Below are 27,106 nucleotides of genomic sequence, written 5' to 3'. Positions count from 1 at the left end.
AGTAGAAAAGTATAATCTCTCACTTCGGGGTGAAGTGTTCTTCACACGTCGTGTAGATTCAGGGACATCATGTCTGTGGAGTCGTCTTGCGGCTCTGGACATGGCTCTGGGTGCATTACCTGTTCTATCCAGGACATTATCTAGTATAAGGTTCATGTGCCCCCCACCTCCCCAAATGATGGGGACTTCCACGTACCTCATGAGGATAGTGGCCACCTCATCGATGAATTCCGGGGAGTCGATATTTGGACCATACACGTTTATGAGCAGGCATTCCTCATTAGCCAGTGTACAGTGGAGGATCACGTATCTGCCCCCCCCCCCCTGTGTACGTAGGACGTGTGGAGTGTAAGTTTTACTGATTTGTGGATCAGGGTCAACACTCCCCTGGATTTAGTGGAGTGTTGTGTATAAAACCCATTAGGGCCCAGGTCTGTGCCAAGTTTGATGCAAGGTGTTTCAGAGCCTGCGTCTCATGGAGCAGGAGTATCTTGATTCCATGCCTCTGCGCATAGGCAATGATCCTACGAGCCTTTGTGAAATTAGTTAGACCCCGAACATTCCACGTCATCATTTTAATGGACATGGAAAAAGACTATGGGACATCCCAATTGAAGGACCTTTCTCGGCCTTCCGCACCATGCGCTGCTGCGGCGTGAACACGCCTCAATTCAAAACCAGTCACCACCTTCCCGCCAGTTTTTATGCAACATTCCCCAACATCTCCACCCCCCCCCTGCCTCCCTCACCGCCCAGTTCCAACTAGCAGTGTAGTATTTCCCCACCCCTGGAGCAAACAGTCGCATGCCATCCCCAACTCGGAAGCGCTCGATCAATAGCCCAACAGGGGATTAAACTCAAAGGCTCCATGACTGAACATTGCAGCTGCAGAGGGGGCCGCCGCTGCCGTGTGACCAACTTTTTTTAATACTATTATGAGACATCATTTATCTCTGAATGGCTGTTGACACATTTAGTTACGTTAACAAACTTATCATTGAGATTCAAGATCTGACCAGGTGAGGCCCAAGAATGGTGCGTACAGGTGAGGGCCAGTGTGCCGGGCTTCTACCCCAGCCTATAAAGCTGTAGCAAAGCAAAGGGGTCATCATAAAAGTTGAGAGGGGAATTCGCCTTAGTCACTGACCATTGATTCCTCCTCCGGTTCCGTTAGTGGGATTTGTGCCTCAATAAACTTGACTGCCTCATCAGGGACCATGAAGAAGTAGAGTCTGTTGCGGTGAGTGAATTTCAGGCAGGGAAGAGCATTGCATATTCAATTTTTCTCTTAGCATTTTTTTCACTCCACCGAATTGCTGCCACTCCATCTGCACCCCCACAGAGAAGTCTGGGAAGATCCTAATGATTTGAGAGTCCAGCCTTAGTTCGCCTTTTTCTCTGGCCAGGCGGAGTATATGGTCTCTGTCTTTTTAACAAGAGCTTCGCTATTATTGGTCTGGGAAAGTCGCCCGGCTTTGGGCGTGGTGCCAGTGTGCGGTGGGCTCGCTCGACAGTGAAAAACGGTGACAGTACAGGATTGTCCAGGAGATCTTTGAGTAGTTGTTCAACTGCGAGTTCCATGCGTCCCTTAAGAGCCGATTCGGGAACACCCACAATGCGAATGTTGTTTCTTCGTGACCTAGATTCCAGGTCATCGCACTTAGCTTTGACCTGTTTCATGTCACGCACAAGCTCCGTGACCGTATTATGTAGGGCGTGGACTCAGTCCTCATTGGTGCCAATTCTGTTTTCTGCCTCCGCTATTCTGCCCCCGGGTTGGTCTAATTTGGATTTTAGCGAGGCCACGTTCAAGTTGAGCTCGTCAAGTTTCTCATGAAAGGCTGTGAAGGTTTTTGCCATGGACTCCATCATTGTTAGGTCAGGCTGAGGGTGATCCGACGGCACGTCCATCTCCTCGTGTCCTGCCCCGGAGTGGCCCTGCTCCGGCCTGGGCGCCGCCTTGGCAAATTTGTCCATCGCGCCAACCTTGTTGGCCCCCCCCCGCGATCTGTTTGACATTGCAGTGGTGGAGGGGGTGATGCCTCACTGGGCATATTATCTGGTAACCGTATGTCGGGAGATCCCTCTGTGAGCGAGGCAGTGGGCCACTGACCACGACACAAGTCGTCCCGGTCTGAAATATGGGTGACTGCCTCTGCAGTGGTGAGGGGGTGAGCACAGTGTGGGCCCCAGTGGATGGGCTAGTAGGCCGTATTTTGCGGAGTCCAGTGGATGGAGTGTAGTGGCGCCTGAAACAGTGGTTGGGGTTGGGCCGAGGGGCGCCAGGCTATCTCCAATATGAACAGTATGCTCCTTTATATCGCTTTATAGTCCTGCAGAAGTGAATAGTATTGACAGGGTGGGACTTGGGGGAGCTCCTTGAAGTTTTGGTGGAAATGTCCTACCGCTCCTCGCTGTGTGTAGGCCTGACCCCTTTGCCCCTGTCCCACCCTGCCAGAGTAGATCTCCAAGAGGGCTGTCAGCACTCAAGTGTGCTGTTATTGCGGGCGAGGTGGAGCCCGCAGTCTAGTGTTTGAAGGTGCGAGTCTTCAAGCCCTCTGGATGGGCTAGCGTGCCTTTGGGGTAAGAATGGCAGGCAATAGTGTCTGTGGTTTGAAGTGCACAGCGCCCCCGCTGTGCCACAGGTGCTGGGCTCGCCGTTCCAGGGCCTGATGGTGTTCCCAGCTCGCTCAGCCTGAGATGAAGGGGTCTGGGAGGGAGAGTGCTGCGGCGCTCCAGCAGGTGAGCGCGGTGAAGAAAGGGTCCACTGAGCGGTCGGCTGTGGCAGAAACACCTGCTCAGATTCCCCCTTGCGGGGGACCTACCGTTGCCGCCCGCAGTCAGACGAGGCCCGCATCGGCTAGGCTGGAGAGGGGGCGGATAGCTCTCTCTCAGGGCGCGGCCTCGTCCTCAAGGTCGTAGCTTCCCGCGGCACCTCCTCTCACTTATGTAGATCCAGGCGGGTCTCAACAGCGCACCCCGCCACAACAGGTCAGCGCGGGCCGGGCCCACGGCAGGTGCTCTGATCAGTGCCTCCAGGAGGCGGGCCCAGCACAGCCTTGCGGAGGGACAGCGCAGGTGGTCGTAGCTCAGGGCCGCCTGGCCGTTACTCCTCGGTTTTGGGGCCGTGTGTGCCCTGCAGTCGCAGGATGCAGTGGATGAGGTTTTTCGGGCTTCCTGATGCCGAATTCCGCCGTTGCCTGCGGATTGCAGTCAGTGGGACACGCAGCTCTTGGGCTAGGCAGCCATTTTGTCGGCTGCTCAACAGTGCTCCCAAAGAGGATTTTTTTTTTCTTCTGCTGAATTGGTAGCGTTTTGGAAGAAAACTGGAAGTTCCATTGACTGGTTAATCTGCAACTTTGAAATAAAATTAGGTGAATATCGAGGTGAATATCGAGGGTGTGTTCTTCACACCACCTGGTCTTTATGGATAGTAACAAAGGGATCATGAAAGGAGTGCTTTTAGTTCACTGACCCTTCTGATGGATGCAAGGGCCACAAGAAGAGCAGTCTTAAGTGAGGTGTTAAGACTGATTTTATGCATTGGCTCAAAAGGGGAACCAATGAATTTTTTTTTTTTTTTTTTTTTTTTTTTTTTAAAGTACAACATTTAAATCCCAGCGGAGTATGGTTTGAAATATGGGGGTGTAACCCTTTAACCTCTTCCATGAATGCTATATCTACTGGCACTTTCCACCCCAAAACCTTTGTTTGAGAAGTGGTGTATACAGACAGTGCAGCTAAATGGACTTTAAGGGAGTTGAAATAAAGAAATGTGTGAAGGGCAACAATCAATTGGGCTGATGCCTGTAGCTTTGCAGCAGATAAACCGTTTCCATTTATTGTAATAGCAATGTCTGGTATTAGGTTTGCATGAAAGAGGGGGGGGGGGGATTAAAAAAATAGGCATTCTCCAAGAGATATGTGGAATGTGACAACCCCCACGCCCCCTGTCCCCAATGTGTAGGCCAGGGCCTGAGATAGGCCGACGCCACGACTGCCATCGATGGGGAGGCTCTTGTCAAGGATTGTTAGGCCAGATTGTATGCTGTACCCTTTGGGTGCACCACAACAACCCTGACCTCCTGGCAATAGGAACCCAACCCTTGGTATAAGTCTGTACTACACAGGTTGGTAGCGTGTTGAGCAACCAGGCTTATCTCAGGAGGGGTCAATGTGAACTGTAGGGGAGTTACAGAGATTCACAGTGACAAGTACTCAAATAAGCTCTTACACACAATATTTCTTGATTAAACAATTATTACATTTAACAGTCAGCTACAGTAAGCATTCTTCAGAAGGGAGCAATGTGGAGCAATGTAAAGCAACACACAAATACACTTCAATAAATGCACACTCTTCGTTTTCTAAATCAGCAAATACCCATTTGGGATGGCCCAGACACTTCCTACACCCTCAGGGGACTTCATAATATATCACTGTTGCATTTAGAATATTCTTGAGCAGTGTCAAAGAAAAGAGGTTTCAGAAAAAGACAAGTATGCACACAATTCTTCTTAAGCAGGTAAGTACTTTCAAAATAACCCCCCAATGCAAAGTCAGTTAACTCTTTCCTGCAAGGAAAGCAAAACACCCAAGCAAGAGAGAGAAGAGTCATTCAGGGAGCCAGGCCATCCAATGTTAAGTTAGCAAATTAAGTTCGCAAAAGTCAAGGTGAGCAGAATCACTTCTTGCAGGTAAGTAGAAAGTCTTTCACAATGTTTAAAAGGTCTTTGTAGAATAGAAGAAATCAAAGTAGGGCCACAATCTAGTTAGGCTTGTGAGGTAAAGAAGCTGATAGCAACTCTAGAGATGCAACCAAGACAAGTCTACAGTGAGGATAAGTACGGTTACACAACGAGGTAAGTTCTCAGACTGTACAGTACCTTTAGGTTGAAGAAAGTGCAGCAGATGGCTTCTGTTCCTGTGCAGCTCTGCAGATCCTGGTGTTCCTGGGCCTCAGTCGTGGGGACAAGAGGGAGGACGGCTGGGGACTCCTGCACTGCAATGAGACGGTTACCGACCGCAACCGGCAATCTTCAAACAAGTGACACTTCAGTGTTTAAGCTCCTCGCGTCTACTGCAAAAAGCACCACCGCGGTTCCTGGCTGTCGAGATGGCTTTCCTTGCATCTGGGGTCCCACAATCCGGCCCCGTCAGGCCTGCTTCCTGGGAGTCAGGAGGATCTTTGGCCAGCTTTAAAAAGCAATGCACACAATCTGGTGTTCCTCTCCCTGGTCATTCAGTTCCAGCACCGACTGCAGTGGAAAGTCAACCAGCTACGAGAGGATGTCCAGGTGGCTTACTTTGGAGTGGATTGAAGTCGTCCTTCCAGGGGCTGCTCGGACGATACGAATTTGGAGTTTTCAGCACAGCAGCAGGGCTTCACCGAGCAAACAAACGGCCCAGGAGTTGCAGCAGGCGTCCTCTTTAAGTTCTTCTTCGGATTCCTTCGTCCAGTGGTCGACTGTGCCTTCCAAGCCAAAAAGCCTTGCCTTTTATGCAGGTTTCTCCCATTCATTCCAGCCTAGATGTCACTCACCCAGCAGTTGAAAGTAAACACTGCCACCAGCCATTCATCGAGGAAAGGTTAACATAAAAATGTTACATGGGAAGCTAAACAAAGGGGATACTAAGTAACCCCTCCAGCACCCTATTGTAAAATAGTATGTGCTGGGTCTAGAAAGTTACAAATGTAAGTAAAGTCAATTTCACTTTACTGCTCTTGGAAACAGTATTTTGTCCAAGAGTAGATATTTAAACCTTTGGGAAATCTGAAAGACTTCCCCGTGTCACTGCACTGAAGGGGCTGAGTGACACAATGTAAAAGATGATGCCTATGGAGTTTGTCAGACTCCATAACCAAAAGATTTCAAAATCACATTAAAATACATGAGTGGGAAAAAGGGTCTCACTCTCTCCAGGTTAAACATTCAAGTGCACAAAATCCAGCAAAGTTGCTGGGGGTCTCTAAGGTAGAGCGGAAATGGCAAATTTCTGAGAATTCTCCCTAAAAGGATCGTCAGTCGAGCTGTGCCTTCTAGAAGAAATAAGTGCGGTCAAACAAGAGAGTATATTTTAATTAATAAAGACAAGTATATTAAAGCTAAAAGCCACAAAGCTCTGCAACTTGCGATCGTCCACTATCTGAGGGACTAAGACACGTTAAGGACCATGGGTACTATGGATATCACACCAGGGGTAGTATTACAGACACGCCCAGTCGACATGACTTTCGAAAACAAGTCATGAAATACTCTGCACGCACCACTAGATGGCAGCCTATGCAAAGCATGCGATTCAAAGCAAATCCACAAGCCTCAGAAATTTGCATTAGAGTGTTCTGTGATAATACTAGTAGCTTTCCATGTTCTAAAGGCCTACAAAAAAAATGTACTGACTGTCTAAACTGACTTCGTATGTGCTATTGTATGTGAACTCATTGAGGGGCCCCTAAACACTCACCTGAGACTAAGCCTTGACTATGCATCCACGTACCTGGATTGGGTTTCAGCTGAACTCGGAGCATCCTCTTAAATAGGGTGGAATCCTAAAATCCCAGCCTCTAGGCCAGATTGTATAAACCAATCCCAATAGTGCGCATAAACACATTCTGGAAACCGCAGAACCGCTTTTTGAGTCCCAGGATATTGCTCTCCTGATCCTCTGGTGTTGCTGGCAGGCGTTATATTTCATCTTTTGTCATTCCATGACCTCTTACTCTTTAAGAGACTTTTGAGGGCTTTCATCCAATGCAACTGCTCCTCGGGGCACTTTCGCCGCCAAAAGGTAATATTTTACCACCAGACATACAGCCACTACTCGAACTACTGGTCCCTACCTGGTTGCGCTCTGAAACACTTGTGTAAGAGCGCGATAGAAAAGTCCTTTAAAAACCTTCTCTTGGCGTAAACTACTGTTCCCAAAAGTAGTAAGGTGAAATTGACTTTACCTACCTTTTGCTCTCTGTACATCCAGCACACCCCATCTCATGTGGAGTGCTGGGGGGTCAGAGAGGGGGGGGTAGGACGGGTGCAGGGGGGGTTACCTAGTAGCCCCTTTCTCCGCTTGCTCATGTAACATTTTTTTTATGTTACCCTCACTACTTTTAATGGCTGGTGGCAGTGGTTTAATTTTCCTAACACTGCTTTTCTATCACAGGCTGAATCCTCAGCTGCAGTATAGCACCCATGGGTGACCATTGTGTCAAAATGGTGCAGGTCTTTTTTCGTCATTTCTTGTTAGTGAGGTCTTTCTTGGGTTTTACTCTGTGTGTATAAACCAGGTCTAACCCCCTTTGTTCATTTTGCCTTTGGCAGGCTTACGTGCTGAAACGCGCCTCTGGCTCAAGTGTGTCTAGCAGAGCAGGAAGCAAGGGAGGTACTCGAAACTCCCTGTCCTTAGTCTCCTTGGTTACCTGGATGCACATGGTGCCGATTGGCAGTCCTTGCAGGACAGCCACCCTGCTGTGTGAGTGACAGCTGGGCTGTGCATGAATGGAAGAAACCTGCATAAAAGGCAAGGCTTCTTGAACTGAAGACAGTCGACTACTGGGAAAAACATCCGACGAAGTAATCGCGAGGAGAAGCTTTCTGCTTCCTCCTGGACTGTTGAACTGCCCGGTGAAGCCCTGCTGCTGTGCCGAAACTGCTTCTCCAAATAGACTAGAGAAGCTCCGGAAAGGACTTCTTCCCTTGGGTTGGTGGGGCCAACTAACCCCAAGACGAACTTTGCTGGAAGACCTTCCCCAACTGGCTGTACTTCTTTGCTGCTGCTGGAACAGAGTGCGTGGGGTCTGGAAATCCGTAGTCGTGTGAAACATCTTTAAGCCGGACCGAAGCTCCAGGGAGATACTGATAACCCTGCCGAAGCAGGAGGACCAGAGCACGAGTCAACTCACCATAGTGCTGGACTCAATGAGTGAAGGAAGCCCATCAGTGTCCAAGATCTGCGGTGGTGCTATTTGCCAGTAGCTCAAACCGCGAAGTGCCGTGGAACTGAAAAGAGCCCATAGCTGCTGCCGACCTTCGAACTGCAGTGCAGGAGACCTCCAGATGTCCTTCCTCTTGTCTCCACGACTGAGGCCCAGGAACCAGGATCTGCAACCAGAACAGAATCCAGCAGGATCCTCTTCTTCCAACCTAAGGTACTGTGCTGACAAAGGGGTACCTACCTCTCGTGTCTGTAGCTTGCATTATCTCCCTTGAGACTTGCAGTAGCTGCTTTTTGAAGAGTTGATCTCAGCTTGTGGCCCAACAGTGATTTTCTACAAACTCTCTGGCTTTGTAGAAGACTTTGTGCTATCTAAGAAGTGTCTCAGCTCCATAGACATTGTTCCAATTGACTTTGGCTGTCCTGGCTCCCTACAGACTCTTCTAACCCATTGACTTTGATTCCAACTGTCCCTCATAGGTGGTACATAGGTTTGTACTAGTATTGTTGGGAGAAGTTTTATCTAAACTACATTGGGAGATTGAAAGGTGCTCACATGGTCCGAGAACCTGTCAACCTTTCCTTTCCACAACCTCAGAATTTTACCAAGTGCAAAAAGTGATACATAAATGCCAATACTGTCCTAGTAATTGAAGTCACCTCAGGTTGTAGAAGTGTGTATGAAGCAGCTCTAAAGAGTATCAGTTTGCTTATCTTGATGCTGAGAACGTGTTATGAAGTGTATTTTCTGTTGCACATTGCCCTTTTTAGATAATGCTCATTTAAAACTGACTATTAAATAATTATTTTACTAGAAAGCATTGAGTGTAAGTGTTATTTGGAAATTTGCAAGTGTGGATTTTCGATGCTACAGCTCACATTTTCCCCCCTTGAGATAAGTCTGGCCGCTCGGTCACTATTAACTTGTGTAGCACAGACCTATACCAATAGGCGGGTTAGCTAATACCAGGAGGACAAGACTGGTGTAGTCTGCCAAAGGGTTACTGCACACAATCTTGCCTAACAAGGGTTTAGACTGGATGATTTCTCGATGGAATACTAGGTTGAAAAGGAGATCTACCGTCTTCTGGGTATTTGTCTGGCATGTTCCGTCAAATCCCCCGTTATGAGCCAGTCGTCAACTGGGATGGAGTGCCAGCGCAGGTGAGACGGTACTACCACCAGTACCTTTGTGAATACCCTTGGGGCTTAGGCAATGCCAAATGGGAGAACCTTGAACTGATAGTGATAGTGGGTGTCCTCCATCATGAACCTGGAGGTACTTTGTGCACTGGCAAGATTGAAATATGAAAGTATGTATCTTTAATGTCCAATGTGGCCACGTACTCCCCAGCTGAAGCAGTGGGCTTACCTCCTGAAGTGTTGTTAGGCAAGATTGTATGCAGTACCTTTTGGGTGCACTACAACAACCCTGACCTCCTGGCAATAGGAGCCCCACCTTTGGTATAAGTCTACTACACAGGAGCAGTAGGGAAGTTAGAGATTCACAGTGACAAGTATTCAAATCAACCTACACACAAGGTTTCTTGATTAAACAATTAATTTATTTAACAGTCAGTTTGAGTAAGCCTTCTTCAGAAGGGGCAATATAATATTAACACGTAAACACTCTAAAATACACACTCTTAGTTTCTCTAAATCAGCAAATAGCTATTTGGGATGGCACACAGACAATTCCTACAACCTCAGGTGACTTAAATAGCTAGGTCACTGGACATTAATATATCACTGTTGCATTTAGAGCAATACGTATGTTAAAGAAAAAGGTTATGGGAATAAAACAAGAGATCTCAAAAATATTCTGAAGCAGGTAAGTACTTTTGGTAAACCCCCAATGCAAAGTAAGCTAACCTCTTCATGGAAGGAAGACCAAGCACAAAGCCAGAGGGAAGAAGAGTCATTCAGGGGGCCAGGCCAAAGTCAATTGGACAAGACTAGGTGAGCTGAAGCAATTCTGGCAGGCATTTAAAAGTCTTACACAATGTTTTAGAACTCCTTGTAGAAAAGAAAAAAAGGGCCACACGCTGATTGGGCTTGTGAGGTAAAGAAGCTGATAGCAACTCTACATAAGCAACCAAGACAAGTCTCCACTGAGAACAAGTGAGGCTACACAACAAGAGGCAAGTTCTTAGACTGTACAGTACCATTGGTTAGAAGAAATGGTTCCAGCTGGCTTCTGTTCCTGTGCCACTATGCACATCCTTTGTTCCTGGGCCTCGGCCATGGGGACAAGAGGGAGGACGACTGTAGGACTCCTGCACTGCAACGGGACGGTCAGCAACAGAAAAGGGGCAATTTCTATTCAGTGGCACTTTGCGGTTTCAGCTCCTCGCATCTCAGCAAATAGCACCACCGCAGACTCGGGGCTGTTCAGATGGGCTTTCCTTGCATCTGGGGTCCAGCACTCTTGAGGTGGCTCAGGCATGGTCAGTCTTGCTTCCTGGGAGTCCAGAGGCTCTTTCTGGAGCTCTTGGCCAAATTAAAAGCAAAACGCACAATCTGGTGTTCCTCTCCCTGGCTCTTCGGTTCCAGCAGCAAGTGAAGTGTAAATACAAACAGCTTCAAGAGGATGTCCAGGTGGCTTACTTTAGAGTTGATTGATCCCCACCAATTCAATTCGGAGCTTCAGCACAGCAGCAGGGCTTCACCGGGCAAACCAACGGTCCTGGAGTTGCAGCAGTCTCTTCCAAGTTCTTTGGATTCCTTCGTCCAGTGGTCGAAACTGCCTTCCAAGCCAAACAGCCTCGCCTTTTATGCAGGTTTCTCCCATTCATTCCAGCCTAGATGCCAGTCAAACAGCAGGGTAGCTGTCCTTGCCGGACAGCCAGGCAGCCAATCACCTTTGGGTGCATTCCTTTAACTAAGGGGATTAAACACTAGGATTTTCGGGCACCTCCCTCACTTCCTGCCCCCGTCAGACATACTAGAGCCAGAGGCAGGCTTCACTCCTGGTTTGGTGCGCAGAGTAAATCTCAAGAAGGACCTTTCCACAAAGAAATTGCGAAAAAAGAAGACTGGGCCATTTTGACAAAAATTGCACCCTTGGGTGCTTTACTGCAGCTGCAAACGGAGCCCGCGGTAAAAAGCACACCACAGTAGTTAAAAGTAAACCACTGCCACCAGCCATTCATCGAGGAAAGGGTAACAAAATTACCACATGAGAAGCTAGACAAAGGGGATACTAAGTAACCCTTCCAGCACCATATTGTAAGATAGTGTGTGCTGGGTCTAGAAAGTTACAATGCAAGTAAAGTCAATTTCACTTCACTGCTCTTGGAAACAGTAGTTGATCCTTTTGAGAAATCTGAAAGACTTCCCTGTGCCACTGCACTGAAGGTGCTGTGTGGTACAATGTAAAAGATGATGCCTATAGAGTTTGTCAGACTCCACAAACAAAGGAAAACAGTGCTGAAGTCATAGCAACAATACTTGAGTGGGGAAAAAGGATCTCACTCTCTCCAGGTAAAAAAATTAAAGTCCTCAAAATCCTGCAAAGGTGCTGGTCTTCTCTAAGGTAGAGAGGAATTAGCACATTTCTGAGAATTCTCCTGAACACTTGTTGTCATCCAGAAGTTTTGAGGTTTGACATACTTGTTCGCAGGGTGCAGGTCTAAAACAGGGCGCATGGTGAGATCCTTTTTTGGGTACAAGGAAGTACAATGAATGAATAACCCTAGTTTACCTGGAGAAGGGGGGGGGCGGGGAGGGGGAAATCGATGGTGATTTCCCACAAGACCAGAACTACTGCCAGCATGAGGCGCAGGTGTTCTGTTGACAGGCGTCTGTTTCTCGGTGGGTGGTAGCGAGGTGGTCGGAGAAACTTCATACAATACCCATGGTCAACAGTCTTTAGTACCCACTGATCTGAAGTGATCCCCCTCCCACATGTGGATGAATGAAGACAAGCATGGGAGGGGCCCTGTACCGGCGAGTCACTTTGAGGTGGATGCCGGGGGGGAGCCTCTGGGAGTATAGTTTCTGCCTCTACCCTTACCCCTACGAAAGCGTCTGCTAGGATTGGAAGTTAACGGAGGAGCCTTGACTGGAGGACCAGGGGGTACCCACTGAGCCGTATTGCCCTTGGGGCCAGTGGGAGAAGGATTGGCCACGAAAGGACAGGCGTGCGTTAGAGCCTCCACGCTGGTGAAAGGCTTTAGCCGTGGTCTGGCTAAGTGATTTTAGAGACTCGAGTTCTTTCTTTTCCATCTCTAGGGCGTCATCAACCGCTTTTCTAAAAAGGTTGGAATCTACCACTGGCTTGTTAGAGAGGCCTGAGTTTTGCGTTTGAACCTGGAGTTTATTAACCAGGCATGCCTTTCAAGTAGTTCCCTGGGCAAGGGTGCGTCCAGCGGTTTCGACAGAGTATATTTTAGGTTACTTGTCTGTCTTCAGCCACGACCATAGGCGTGATCGGGTGGGCCCTGGAACATCCTGAAGATAATCCTGCACTAGGCCCCACTGGACATCACTGCAGCTCGCCAGGAGCGTGGAGTTATTTGCGATCCTTGCGGATTAGGCCGCCAAGGCGGTGACCCGCTTACCCAGGGCCTAAAGCTTCTTGGAGTTTTTGTCCGGAGGGGATTCTTCTGAGGACAGTGGTACCCCAGCCCTCTTTCGAGTGGTCATAACGACATCCATTGTGGCATGAGCCCTGATGTAGAGGAGGTCAGAGGGTGCTGGGCGAAATAATTCCTCCACCCAGAGAGTGCAGCCTTACTTTATACCTTTTTTCCTTTTTGAAATCGGAATATTGCTTGCTGCATAGGCACAACGCTGTTGCGCATGCGCAATGGTCTCTGCCATGGCGACTCCTGCTACAAACCTGGATGCGGGGCACCCGTCCAGCTACACCGGTCTCCTGTCCGATGGTCCGTAGGCTCAATTCTAAAAAGTAGAGCAATATTGTGGAGCACGCAATGGCACAGTTTCAATTTTGGTTGTTATGGTAATAATTGGTTCCCTATATGGAGAAGCCCAGATGCTCGAAAGCTTTGCTACCAATGCATAGGAATTTAATACAACACATGGAAATTGTAAATGAAAGTTTGAGAGTTTTATGGGAACTTGTGGCAATGTCTCCCTTATGTAGGGATAAACGGGATGCATTCTGAACGTTGCCGTGCATTATGTTACTACACAATAGTGCCACTAAAGACTGATTTGGTGTTGCGTACTTAGTGACTTGTGAGTTTAACTAAGCGACATATTGGATTATTTTTTTTTGACAGCCTTATCCTTTGGGTTACCACAGAGATTCCTTTGACAACTTCTGAACACCTGGCAAGCTAGTATCCTTAGAAGCTGGGTGAGTGCATTGGGCACTCAAATACAGACTGAGTTGTGTGCCTTGGTGGAGCCACCTATAGAATGTAGATTGTGTAGTTATGAGTTTAAGAGTAACTACAGCATTTTCTCTTGCAGGTTAGACCTACACATGACCATGTGCTGAGGTTAGTTATGTATTGTCTTGTATCTGGATTTTGAAGCACATAGAAAGGAGAGTGCCCCAAGGTCAACTATAATTATTATACATTTTCAGGCAAACAGATGAAAATACAGATATTTCAATTGAGTCAGAAAGACTACTCAAAGCCCTGAAGATGGAAATTGTGCATTCGCGTCAGCTAACATATAATCCTTTGAGTTGACTGCATTTAGAATTACACATTAACAATTTGAGTGTGAATACTGAACACTTGGTTTATGATTGTGTTCTTGAACTGTTTGATTTAAGAAAAACCTCTAACTTTGTTTCTAAGAACAATGATAGCCCAGCGACTGGGCCAAATTTTAACCATTAATTGTGTATTCATTTGTTTGTCGATTTGTTTATAATTAAAATCTGTGTTTCACACAAAACATGAAACTTTATAAATACTTTGGAGTTGGGTAAATAAGGACTTAGTCCGATAAGAGTGCACATGGGTCTCTTGGGGGCAACCACAGGCTTTTTTATTTCGCTTTTCAACTTCGGGTTGCCTTAGGCCTGGGGAACACACTCATGTGCAACTGAAATAATAGTAACTAAGATTATTATTACATTAGAAGACAAGGCAATGCTCCTCCCCCGCTTTCACTTATCGGCACACTAAATCCTTAGACCATGCATTTAGTCTTTACCCTTTTCTGAACTAATGTAGCTATAGGATTTACTAGTAAGTCATAAAGAAACATTACAATCTATACATTTGGAAAGGTAAATAAAATATGTCCGCTCTTTAGTAAGACCATGTACCTTCCACTAAGGGAGTGCTCTTTAAACTGGGCTCCAAACGATGATCAGGAGGGCATGCAAGGGGCGCAAGTCTCCTTCACCTGGGTGGACAGTAACTATTAGAAAGTCTAATCACTTGCCAGGGGAGTGGAGGGGCATAATAGTATTTTTACTCAAAGGGAAAGGGTGTCAGAATAAAAAAGCAGCACAACTGCTCTAAGGCGGCCCTGCCCTTATGTGGTATATTTGGCCTTACCAAGTTATGTTTATTCTAGAGTAGGTTTTGTGGCCTCCAAATGGTAAACCCCTGCCCTCTTCAATCATAGCCAGATCATACATTCCCACTGTATGAAGTCTGAAATAAACATATGGAGTTGAATTTTGGCCTGCAAGCCTCCACAATAGAGGTGGTAGTGGCTTTCAAGAAAAAAGTAAAACGTTGATGAATTATAAACAGCTCCAGTCCCTGAAAATTGTGCCTCTTTAAACATTTACATTTTATGCATAATAAGGAAATGAAGAGAACAAGCCCAGCGACACTGCAGAAATGCACCCCATAATTACCGGGGCTGCCCCATTTTTTTCATGTAGCTGTTGCATGGCCCATGTAATCAACAGCATTGAAGCAATACAAATGCATGTAAATGTTGTCCTGCATTTTGTAACTGTACAGGTACACCATCTGCCATTTAATAATTTATTTTTATATATTTATATTGCATGCTTAGCCCCGAGGCATCAAGGCGCTGTTACATGACGAGTTACTCAGATAACAGTGCAGGCATTATAATACATACAGTGAAAAGATTGGGCATCACATTTTTACACACTTTCACAATTCCGACCAGGATGGGGGCGGTCTAAGGCATTCAGGAAAAGGTTTTTAACACTCTCCGGAATGTCCAATAGGAATGTTCAGCACGTAAGGTAGGCGGGAGGAAGTTCCAATGTTTGGCCGCAATGACTGGGAAGCTAGACCTTCCAGCTTTAGCCCTTTTAAATTTGGGCTGAGTGATGCAGTGAGCATAGGCTTCTCTGGTGGGTCTGAAGGAGGATGCTTTTGAGATGGGTACAATGGGGCATCCTTGGACAAGCACCTGTGCATGGATAATGTTTGAACATCAACTACAAAGGCCTGGGCTTTGCGAGGATGTAGGAGGAGACCGACAGCGCGGGAGAGGATGGGTGGGGGTCATGTTTGGGGCTACAAATTTAATATCTCTCGCTACTTCTAAGGGGCTTGCCCTGCCTCAACCGAGGAATGTTTAATGACCTGTCAGAATGTCCATCTAAAAATGTGTTCACCGCCCTCTATCAGAAACCTAAGCCAACACAAACCACAAGTCTATAACAAAAGTAAAGCTCCTTCACCAGGAGAACGACTGCGTTCTCCTGGTAGCTTGCTTCAATCTTCTCGGAATAGTAATTCTTAAAGTGTCCCTTCAAAGCAGGGACAGGGGACTGACTCCCTTCCCTTGGTTCCATTATCAAAGTTCTCCACAGCGATCCTTCAAAGCTTTTACAGAAAGATTTTAACAGCCCCTTCAACTCTTTCCAAGTAGTAGAAAAACTCACTGCTTTGTCTGGCCTCCTCTTAATGTCTGAATGCTAAGCATCTTCTCTGGGCTTCTCTGTGTCCTTGTAAACCTTTCGCAAGTCTACTAGAGCAATGGTAATGGTCGGGCCACTACGATAAGGGAGATGACTCCCGATACTCTCAGAGTGAGCTGGGCCTCTTGCCGGACGCCACCGGTCTTCCAAGCGGTCCGTCATCTGTGGTGCCTTGGGGACAATGCTCCGATTCTTCTTGGAATGTCAGGGACCTTTCCTCCTTCTCGCTTCCAGCACGGCTCCGCGACAGGCTCATGGTCTCTGCATCATTTCTGGATTGCTCTGGCTGCAGAGTTCCAAATTTGAACTTCCCGAACTTTGTGTACTCCCGGCTTCCACAAGGAGATCTCTTTTGTCCGTTATCGCTTCCCTGTTTATACTGTTGACGTCGCCCTTGCGTCAACACCATTTGTGATAGGGTCCTGGGCGCTCTTTATGCCTCCAGTGAGCCACCTTGTTACAGTACTTAGCTGACTTCATCTGTTTTTCAGTCATGTGTTTACAGTAGCACATGGATCCACCATCAAGTGTGGATCATAAGGGTGAACATGAGGGTAGTGGTGGTGTGGTGGTACAGAGGCTTTTCCCCCCAGGTGGATGGCCTTATTCCCAAGAGGGGAGTCCCTCTCGGTGAGATCCTCCTGCATTTTAGCATCTCTAGGGGGACTATGGAATAGCGCCTCACAAGAAAGGGCTCCCCCGGTGGGAGAAGTGACGAGACCCGGTGAATCATCCAGCTTTTAGAACATGATTTGAGTGCTCTGCTTTTGGTATGTTTTTAAGAAACAAGTGTACCTGAAGAAATTAATTGAGATGAGAAAAGGGAGTTGTGTAGCACAACCTTTTGCAGGCTTAAGAAATGTCATATTTAGCAATTAATTTGCCTGTGTTGAACTGCGGTTCAACAGAAAACGTGCATATGGTTCACAAGTGGCAGGGGCAACTAATCTTTACATAGTCAAAAAGAATTATAATTTAGTTGGAAAATAGTCACATGTATTACCTAAAATGATGTTAAGGTACAGGTACTCCGGGGGATCCAGAGAAACAAATCATTTTCCTGTGACAAGTCTTTCAAGTGGATGGAAACTGAACTGATTCACTATGCAACTTGTGCATCTGAACCCAATGCCAAAACACAAAAGCTAATCCATTTGTCTAAAACACACAAACATTTTAAACTTCTTAATTTATTTCCAGAAGACCTGCTTGTCGGCATTGCTAAACAATTAGATTTTTTGTCGCATCTTTCATCAGATCACACACAAGCATAATGATTACAAGTAGGTGGCCTTATTGCACAGTCTTTGTTGTAGATGTTTAAAGTACAGTAGTAAAACTATTATTTTTTGGGCTCTCATCACTATGTTCTGGTAGAATGAAGAGGGCATAGGTTTGAATTATGTCAATTAGTTACGAAAATACAATAGTCTAGAATATTTCAAATTTTGGTCAGGTCAAGTGAACACCCAGATAAAATAAGTAGCGCTACTTTAGTTGCTGTGGTCCCTTCTCTACATGTATAATATGCGGGCACACACCGTAAAGAAATCCTACACCACTGCACACAAAAAACAAATGATGGAGGCGACTCAGGATGCGCTAAAAGACAGCACAGGCAGAGTAAGTCGGCAACCCACCACTCATCCAGGCAAAGGAGTCCCACCCATCCAGACGTTTGATCCAGGAGAATTTTGTAGGAAGGCAGAACTGCAATGGCCCAGAAACATTTGGAGGAAGCCATGGTATAAGCTATTTTAGATCATATTGGCTCCACTACTGTGATTTCATTTTGTTGTGACCAGGTCAAAGTATTGCCAGAAATCAGATGCAATATAACAGCGACTTAATTGCTCAGTTGAAAAGAGAATGCTGGCCCCATAGCTGGCTATCCACGTACCTTGGAATGTTGGTGGGCACACGATGAAGGTTTGTTGAAAAGGATCCGTCTGTGCACATAGCTGCGTAGTTCCAGGCTGCAAAGATACACTTTGTTGTGCCAGCCCAGGAGCTGCAGAGGGTGCATAGAGAGCAGGCTGGTAGTTCAGCAGCGAGACATCAGAATTTGCCAGTGAAAGAGTGGCAGCAGCACTCGAGCTGGATGCTAAAACACTGGCCTGCAAACAAAAACAATATTTTAAACTTCAGCACGCACAAACTGATCCCTTCTGGTGAGGGCAGTGTAATCATTTAACCTAATGGTGGAGCAGTGTCACCCAAAAGGAAAGACCAGACTTGCCAGTGGTAAGTATATCAGAGCAGTCAGGCTTTACTTTGTGGGAATGGCTGTATGCAACTTTCAGTATACAGTGTTTATTATAAAAATGTGTTTAAAAAAAAAACACGACACTAACTTGTACTTTATACGACAAAAAGTCAATTTGTTTTGTAAAAGTATATATGGGGTGGGGTAAGTGATTAAGGGGGTGGGGTAAGTGATTAAGGGGTGGGGGTAGTTGGTTGGGAGGGTAAAAAAGACAGTAGAAATGGGGGCCTTGGGGGACCCGCCAAATTAAAAATGCAGGTGTCGTTTTAAAAGTATGTCGTTATTTAGGGTGTTGTTGTAAAGACGTAGAACCGTGATTGCACGTTTCCCAAATGTATTTTCCACCTTGCACTGCAATGACAGTACTGCACAGGGCAAAGGAGGAGGAGGAGGAAGTCCCTGAGGCTTTTATAGGCTGTTTTACATCTACCTCCTTTCCAACCAATGAATCTCCCTTCCCAGAATTCAACAACCCCTCTGCATCTTGTAAACCTATTAAGAACCCAAACCCGAATACAGTATCCCCCCAAAATCCTAGTGTTCCTGTTGCCTACCTGAGTACTCCCAGTCATTCTTCTCCATGTCCCTCTGATTATTTCTTGAACCCAGTCTACTTTGACAAAACGCCACCATTCCCACAATCCCCCCTGTTCACTTCATATAATAATCCCGGTCATTTCCGCTTGTTTCACAATCTTACCCTTCTGAGTTTACCACCCCAGCCCCTAGTACAAGTGCTATAATTCCATATAACACTTTTTCCAAAACGAACACTTTCTTACACCGTGACAAACAATGGACTAACACCAGAGCTGTTTACCTGACATGTCCCAACACAAGGGTCAGGCAGAGTCAGGGAATTGACAATTACACAAACCTGACACCCTTTCACTTTCCCAAAGGGATAAAAGGTGGAGCACGAGAGCACACGACGAGCAAGGCCAAACGCACGAGGAAGCAGCTAATCTGGACCAGCAGTTAAAATGGAGGAGAAAGGCAGAGACCTGAAAGGACGACGAGAGCCACAAAGCCTCCGAAAGGGAAAACATAAGACCGAGAAGTCCAACTGGCGTGGGGTGTGACAGATGTCAACGGTATACAGGGCCCTCCTGCGCTGATAGCTAAAGCAGGGGAGAAGCGCTTGCCGACGGGGTGCCATCCTCTACCCCAGAGACAAGAAACTCAGGACAGCCGGTGAGTCAGAGAGGACTTTTAGTAGACCGAATTTGTATTTGAACCTAAGAAATCCCAGTAAAAGTCCAGATGCAGAGTGGTCTGGTCTTGTGTGGGCGCTCATTCGAAGGACTCTCACTGGAGCCTTTTAGTTTGTTGAAACTAAAAGAACCAAGAGGCCTTAGGGGAGGCCGGCGTGAAGTTTCAAGGTGGTAATACAAGAATTAAGCAAAATCTTGTACCGTTGAGTCTTTTCCACGTTGAGTAAAAAAGGTAAACTGTGTTACTGGGGCAAATGCGAGTCCGACTGAGGGATACCGACGAACCTGGATAATCAGTAACACACCAAAGAACATTGTATTAATAGAACTGTGTGAAGCCTGACCGGGGGTGGAGACCCGGACTTAGGTAAAGGGAAGAACCTAAGGGGTCTAAAAGGACGTTCTTGTTAACTGTGGCAAGTGTGAACCAGACAGAGGGATGCCCAGAGAAATCTAGGGCAAGAGAACCACGCTTTGTAATGAATTGTGTAATTGCGAACTAAGGCAAGTGTGAATCCAATGGAGGGACGCCGCAAGAAAACTAGGGGAATGAAACCCCACTTTCTGATGATATGAGCAAACCATGAACTGTGTTAGAAATTCATGAACTGTTAGAATGGCTTTGTGAACCCGACGGAAGGATGTCCAAGGAAAAGCCAAGAGAAGTAAATCCTGTACTATGATAAAGCAAAGTGAACTGTGATATTGGCAAAAGTGAACCGGGCTGAGGGATGCCTGCGAATTAGGGTGAACAACCTTTTTCAAAACGGAGGATGTTGCTAAGGCACTCAAAGGCCCCACTAAGCTTGCTGGAGGTCCTATCCAGATGGTTCCAATACTACCAGCTGTCATCCATTGCAACAATATGACTAATACCAGTCAGTGTACAAAGTGAGGTGCCTGGAAGAGTCCTGCTGGGGAAGGAAAACTCTTGGGAGTTGTATCAAGCACCACCAGGCCTCCCAGTAAAAGGAAGCAGGACCAGACAAAGGAGGCCTGGGAGCTCACCTTGGATGACTCTCAGTGGGTTGTTACAGAGGAACCTATAACACGCAGTCCACAGGAAGGACACGCCTCTACTTCCAGGAAAGAAGAGAGAGGGGAAACCCAAGGTCTCAGGAAACAAGAGTAGCACTCCTGTGCAGAAAACCAGGACATCCCCGAGGACAGTCCCAAGTCACATCTGACTTCTCCACCAGCTGAGGCAGAGTGTGAGGTTCAACCAGAAGATGGTGAATCAGCTGCTGTTGACAGAGCTTGAAGAGAACCTTCCCCCTGTTGGAGAGCTGTATCCTAAAGACCATCCTGAGCTGCAGACTTTGCTTTCAGAAGGTGGCCCCTGTAGGGCAGACTTCAGAGGTTCAAAGAGTGTGTCCTACTCTTGAAGAACTTCGCCAACAGGCAGCTTCCCAGCTGGTAGGGCAAGAGCCAGGGAAGCACAGGTTGTACTGGGAGGATGGCCTCCTCTACAGTGAATTTATCAAGTCTAGCCGAGGGGACTACAGAAGACTTTTAGTGCCTCAGGAAGTAAGACCCCAGTTTCTACAGTTAACCCATGACATTCCTTTAGCTGGTCACTTAAGTTTTAAGAAGACGACCAAGGAAATGATTTATCTGTATTTCTACTGGCCCAAGATGGGGTCTGAGGTAGATGAATTCTGTAGAAGCGGTCACACTTGTCAGACCTCTGGCAAGACTAGAGCCACAAACGGTCTCCCAGTGGTGGTAGTCCCGTTTGAGAGGGTGGGAATTGACATAGTTAGTCCCTTAGACCCTGCCACATCTTCAGGCAACCGATTTATAGTGGTTGTGGTCGACCATGCTACCAGGTATCCTGAAGCTAAACCTATGAGGGCTGTTACTGCCCAGGCAGTGGCTAAGGCCCTACTTGGCATTTTTACCAGAGTAGGTTTTCCTGAGGAGGTTATCTCAGACAGGGGTGCCAATTTTATTTCCCAGTACATGCAGGCCATGTGGAAAAACTGGAGTGACCTACAAGTTCTCAACAGCCTACCAACCCCAAACCAATGGGTTGGCGGAGATTTAATATAACTATGAAGAGCATGATAGGCGCTTTAGAAGAACCCCTTAGAAGAAAGTGGGACCTTCTCTTGCCATGCCTTCTCTTTGCTTATAGAGAAGTCCCTCAAGAAGGGGTTGGCTTCAGCCCCTTTGAGCTGCTCTATGGTCATCTGGTTAGAGGTCCTTTGGCCCTAAATCAAGGAGGGGTTGAGAGTACTCCTTCCCACAAGCCAGTGAGAGTCACCAACTAATAAAGTTACTCACTGTAGTGACTACCTTACTCCTAGTCCATAGTCCCCTTTCCTCCATACTTATGGGACATTCTTCCGTCGGGACCGGAGCACTTTGTAAAAAGAATCACATTTTTCAAAAATGTGTATTCTTTTTACACGGGGTACCGTACGCAGCCGTAACCCTGCCCTCCTTGGCTCTGCCCAGCACATCGTCCATCAGTCCTTTTCTATCGCCAGGTCTATGACCTTTGAGCAATAATAGAGGAACCTTTTTAGAGGGGACGGTGGGCGTGCATATGGAGGAAAGGGTACTATGGACTAGGAGTAAGGTAGTCACTACGGTGAGTAACTTTATTATACTCCCAAGTCCCGTCCCCTTTCCTCCATACTTATGGGAGATTCCCAAGCACTCCTCACATGAATTACGGGTGGATGGAAATTCCTTACTGAAACAGGCTCTTAAGCACAGCTTGACCGAACTGAGCATCAGCCCTGGAGCTCAGGTCCAGACAGTAATGCTTACAAAATCCGATTGGGAGGCCCACATAGCCGCTTTTGCGATGGTCTCCCAGGGAACATATTTTTGGAAGGCAACGGCAGCCGCCTAGCCCCGCACAAGAGGAGCATGAATTCCCTTTGGGGCCCAAAGACCCTGAATGCTATACACCTCAGAAATACAGGCAGTGATCCACCGAGATATGGTTGCTTTCAAGTCCGGCTTCCCTTGTGGATTTCCAAAGGTCACAAAGAGCTGAAAGAAGTTCCTGAGCTCAGACGTTCTGTCCAGATAGAACTCAAGAGCATTTCTAAAGTCCAGGCAGAGCAGAACCCTTTCGGCCTCTGAGGCAGAGTCTGGGAAGAATACAGGCAACGAAATAGACTGATTCAGATGAAAATCAGAGACCACCTTCGGAAGAAAGGCGGGGTTCGTTCGCAGGACAACCTTATCTTTATGAAAAGTAAGGAATAGATGCTCAACCGACAAGGCCTGAATCTCACTTACACGCCTTGCCGAAGTCACAGCAATCAAAAGAACAAGTTACTCTCTTACCTGGTAACGTTCTTTCGATGAGATGGTCCGACGACGTATTCCATATCTATGACAGTAATCACCACAGCTGTGCTGCTTCGGAAAATCTTTCAGCATCTGCATCCTGCGTCGATACGCCGCCCTCGAGGACCTCCTCCGACGGCCGAAGTCACTGGATGTTATAAGTAGGACGCACAAGGCCCGTAGCCTCAGTTTTAGTTTTTTCTCAGAACGTGTGGCACCAGTCTTCTGCCAGTCTAACCACACAAAGCCTTGCGGAAACGTAAGCTGCAATCGCATAAGAAATTCTGTAGTGGGGAAGGGAGGGAGGGAGCGATATGGAATACATCGTCGGACCATCCCATCGAAAGAACGTTACCAGGTAAGAGAGTAACTTTTTCTTCGAGGGGATTGGGTCCTCCGACGTATTCCATATCTATGACAGACTCCCAAAGCAGTACCGATGCAAGGAGGTGGGAAAGGAATTTAGAAAACAGAAATTTAGAATGGCCAATCAAATTGTGGAGTAAAGGACCGCCTTGCCAAAGGCCAAATCCTGCCCACGGATGGAATCGAGGGAGTAGTGACGTACAAAAGTATGTACCGAAGCCCAGGTGGCTGCATCACAGATGTTACGAATAGGAACACCCCTCTGTAGGGCAGTAGAGGCAGCCATACCCCCGGTAGAATGGGCCCGTAAGCCGACCGGTGGGTCCTTACCCGCCAAGCGGCAACACTCAGAATAAATAATCCAGCGAGACAAAGTCTGTTTCGTCACAGCTTGTCCCAAACGCTTTCCAGCGTAACCAATAAAGAGTTAATCGTCCACTCTGACCCGGGACATGCGTGAAATACAAAAACTTAACGCTCTCGAAGGATCAAGCCTATGGAGCCTCTCCTCTTCCTTACCAGGATGTGGAGGAGGATAAAACGCCGGAAGAACAACCTTCTGGCCTAAATGAAATTCCGACACCACCTTCGGAAGAAAGGAAGGACAAACTCTAAGGACAACCCCCGTCCTTATGAAACACAGTGAAGGGTGGCTTAACTGAAAGTGCCTGTAACTCACTCACTCTGGGAGCGGGAGCGGAAGTGACCGCAACCAAAAATACAGTTTTAAGAGTTAACAGTCTCAAAGGGAATGAATGGAAAGGCTCAAACGGAGCACCCATCAGAAACTTGAGAACAAGGTTCAAATCCCAACCGGGCACCTGGAAAGGTGGCGTAGGGAACACATTAGTGAGCCCTTTCAGAAACTGAGAAATTAAAGGAATTTTAAAATAGGAACACTCTTCAGACGAGTGCTTAAATATGGACAGCGCCGCCAGGTAACCTTTAACAGTACCCACTTGAAGGCCCCTGTGGGCCAAAGAAAGCAAAAAAGACAGAACTACAGGAATGTCACATGAAAAAGGATCAACATTCTTAACCCTGCACCAGTCGCAGAACTTACGGCAACGGTACAGGGACTTTGTTGCTGGCCGTCTGGCCAAGAGCAACACCTCCATCACGTCTTCAGGGAGGTCCCAATCCTTATACCTCAACCTTTCAGAAACCAAGCGTGAAGGTTGAGGGATCAGACCTCTGGATGGAGAACCTGAACCCCCCCCCATCCCGTGAGAGCAGATCGTCTCGGTAGGGAAGACGACGTGGAGGGCAGATGGACAAGTCGAGAAGGTCCGGGTACCACGTCCTCCGGGCCCACGCCGGAGCAATGAGGAACATCTGGGAACCGAACCTCCGCAGTACTTGCGGGATGACGGGGACTGAGGAAACGCATACAGGAGTGGGAATGACCACTCCACCACGAACGCGTCTCCTAAGGCTCCTTTCGGAGAAAATTCCCGCGAGCAGAACCTCTCGCACTTCCGGTTGACACTGGAGGCAAAGAGATCCACTTGAGGGGTCCCCCAAAGGGCGAAGAACTCCAGGAGAATCTCCTGAGCCAACTCCCACTCGTGAGAGATCACGCTCTGTCTGCTCAGAGCGTCTGCCGTCTCGTTTTCGTCTCCGGCCAGATGAACTGCAGAGATCGAAACTTCCTGCTGGATTGCCCAGAACCAGAGCTGCATCGCCTCCCTGCACAGAGGAAGGGACCCTGCCCCCCCCTTTTTGTTGAGGTAGTGCATGGCCACCGTGTTGTCCGTCAGGATCAGGACATTCTTCCCTCGCACAGTCGGCAGAAAAGCCTTCAGGGCTAGCCTGACGGCCCTCAGCTCCAACAGATTGATATGGAGTCTGGACTCCGACCGAGACCAACGACCGCTGACTGTCAACTCGTTGGCATGAGCTCCCCATCCCGTGAGGGATGCGTCCGTCACGATCGTCACCTCCGGCCAGGGTAGCCAAAATGGAGTCCCCCTCATGAGATTGCCTTCGCCGGCCCACAACAGAAGGTCCTGGGCGACAGAGGACGGCACCTGAACAGGGTCCGACATCCTGCCGGAGGACTGAGACCACTGGAGCTTGAGTGCCCATTGCAAAAATCTCATCCGCAACCTGGCCTCTGGCACCAGAAGAATGCAGGATGCCATGAGGCCGAGCATCTCAAGAACTCGAACGCTGGGAGACTCTGGGCAAGCTGAAACTTGTGCACCATCTGCTGAATGTGATGAGCCCTCACCTGGGGAGGAAAACACTGCCCCAGGAACGTGTCGAGCACTGCTCCGATGTACTGGAGCCTCTGAGTTGGTGTGAAATGGGACTTCTTTAAGTTGAGGGAGAAGCCCAGCTTGTGGAGAGAGTGGCAGGTGACAGACAGATGATCCGGGACTTGCGCGGGAGAGCGCACCCTGACCAACCAATCGTCCAGGTAGGGGTAGACGTGAATTCCCCCTTTCCTGAGGTGCGCTGCCACCACTACCATGAGCTTGGTGAAGACCCTCGGGGCAGAGGTCAATCCGAACGGCAGGACCCAAAACAAAGTGCGAGTCGCCAACCGCGAACCTCATGTACTTCTTGTGCTTTGGATGCATCGGCACATGAAAATAAGGGTCCTTGAGGTCGAGAGACACCAACCAGTCCTGAAGTTGAAAGGCCTGGAGGACTTGAGAGAGAGTAACCATCTTGAACTTGTCCTTCCTGAGGAGTTTGTTCAAACCGCGCAAGTCCATGATGGGTCTCAATCCCCAGTCTTTCTTGGAAATCAAAAAATAAGGGGAATACCATCCCTTGTTCCTCTCCACTACAGGCACCAGTTCAATGGCGCCTTTCTCCAGCAGGGATTGAATTTCCTGCGCAAGGAGCGGATCCGGACTCTTCAAAGTAAGATTCCCCGGTGGATTGTCTTGAGGCCTCTGCCGGAAAGGAAGACAGTAGCCATGGGCTATGATCTCCAGAACCCACAGATCTGAAGTAATGGCGCACCACTCTGCAAGATGCTGCGTCAGCCTTCCCCCAACCTGCGAACCATGGGACATGGCCTCATGACTGAGCTGAAGCAGCTGCGGCATTGCCTGAGGGCAAAGAGGCAACTGCCCGAGCAGCCTTGGCACCTCGAGTATCTTGTTTTCCACCTCTGGCACTCCTACGGTGGCCCCTTTGACTGGCAGCTCCTCTCGCTTTACCAAAGGATGAGTAATAACGAAAGGCACCTCCCTCCATTGCTGTCCCATAGGACGAAAAGGTGGAGGTTGTCGAACTGCAGCGCCCAACGACTTTGCTGCAGCTTTTGAGGTATGCAACCTCTCAAGGCTCTTGTCAGCCTGGTTGCCAAAAAGAGGTTCCCCGTCAAAGGGCATGTTGAGGATCTGGGCCTGCACATCAGGAGCAAACCCTGACATCTGCAACCACGCAAACCTGCGTATCACGGTGCTCGCCGCCATGGACCGGCTGACGCAATCTGCCATGTCCAAACCCGACTGAACGGCCTCACACATGGCATCCTTGCCATCCTGAACCATGGCAAGGAGACCATCCCGTTCGTCCCCTTCGGGAATATGTTCAGCCGCTAAAGAAACAGTTCCACAGAGTGTGCGTGATACGTGACAAGGCACATATGGAGTTGGCCGCCTGAAGCGCCATACCCCCTGCAGAAAACACTTTCTTCGCCCAGCCGTCAAAATGCATGTCGTCCCCATCAGGAGGGATGGTAGGATACGACGCCTGCTTTGCAGGGGCCGTAGCCGGCTGCACCACCAAACTCTCCGGAGTAGGGTGCTTGGACAAGTAGCAGGAGTCGCTACTGGCTGGGCGGTATTTTCGCGGCAAAGACTTGCCCACTGCCTGGAGGTTCTCCGGAGCAGTCCAAGCCGCCGCCACCCTCCTCCGTAGAGCCATATGAAACGGCAGTACCGGGTCAGTTGGTGGACCAAGGTCGAGGATATCCCTACGGTCAACCTGAAGAAACTCCCCCGGGGGAGCAGACCATCCCAAGTACTCGGTCACCCTCGACATAAGGCGCCGGTACGAGGAGTCGGCATGAGTGCCAGGCTCAGGCCTACAAAACTCCACCTCCGGAGAGGTGTCCAGCCCACTAGCATCGTGCAGGGACTGCCTCAGGTCCTCAAAATCGGCTATGGCCCGAGAGAATCTCATCCTGCACCGTATTAGGAACCATGCCAT

At 48.1% G+C, this 27,106-nt stretch overlaps 1 protein-coding gene across 15 annotated transcripts in view; it reads right to left on the bottom strand.

Annotated features, from left to right (window-relative positions):
* HIPK1 (homeodomain interacting protein kinase 1) overlaps nt 1-27,106 on the bottom strand; it is a 413,229-nt gene that overhangs the window by 176,550 nt on the left and 209,573 nt on the right. For all 15 annotated transcript variants that reach the window (XM_069633380.1, XM_069633373.1, XM_069633376.1 and 12 more), the window contains one exon: nt 17,679-17,895. In XM_069633380.1, coding sequence (XP_069489481.1) covers nt 17,679-17,895 — 217 coding nt within the window. The remainder of the gene's footprint in view (nt 1-17,678; nt 17,896-27,106) is intronic.

This window comes from Ambystoma mexicanum, chromosome 13, assembly GCF_040938575.1.
Source record: "Ambystoma mexicanum isolate Mex_15411 chromosome 13, UKY_AmexF1_1, whole genome shotgun sequence".
In the NCBI taxonomy this organism is placed as follows: Eukaryota; Metazoa; Chordata; class Amphibia; order Caudata; family Ambystomatidae; genus Ambystoma; species Ambystoma mexicanum.
This window is presented reverse-complemented; position numbering and strand designations above follow the sequence as displayed.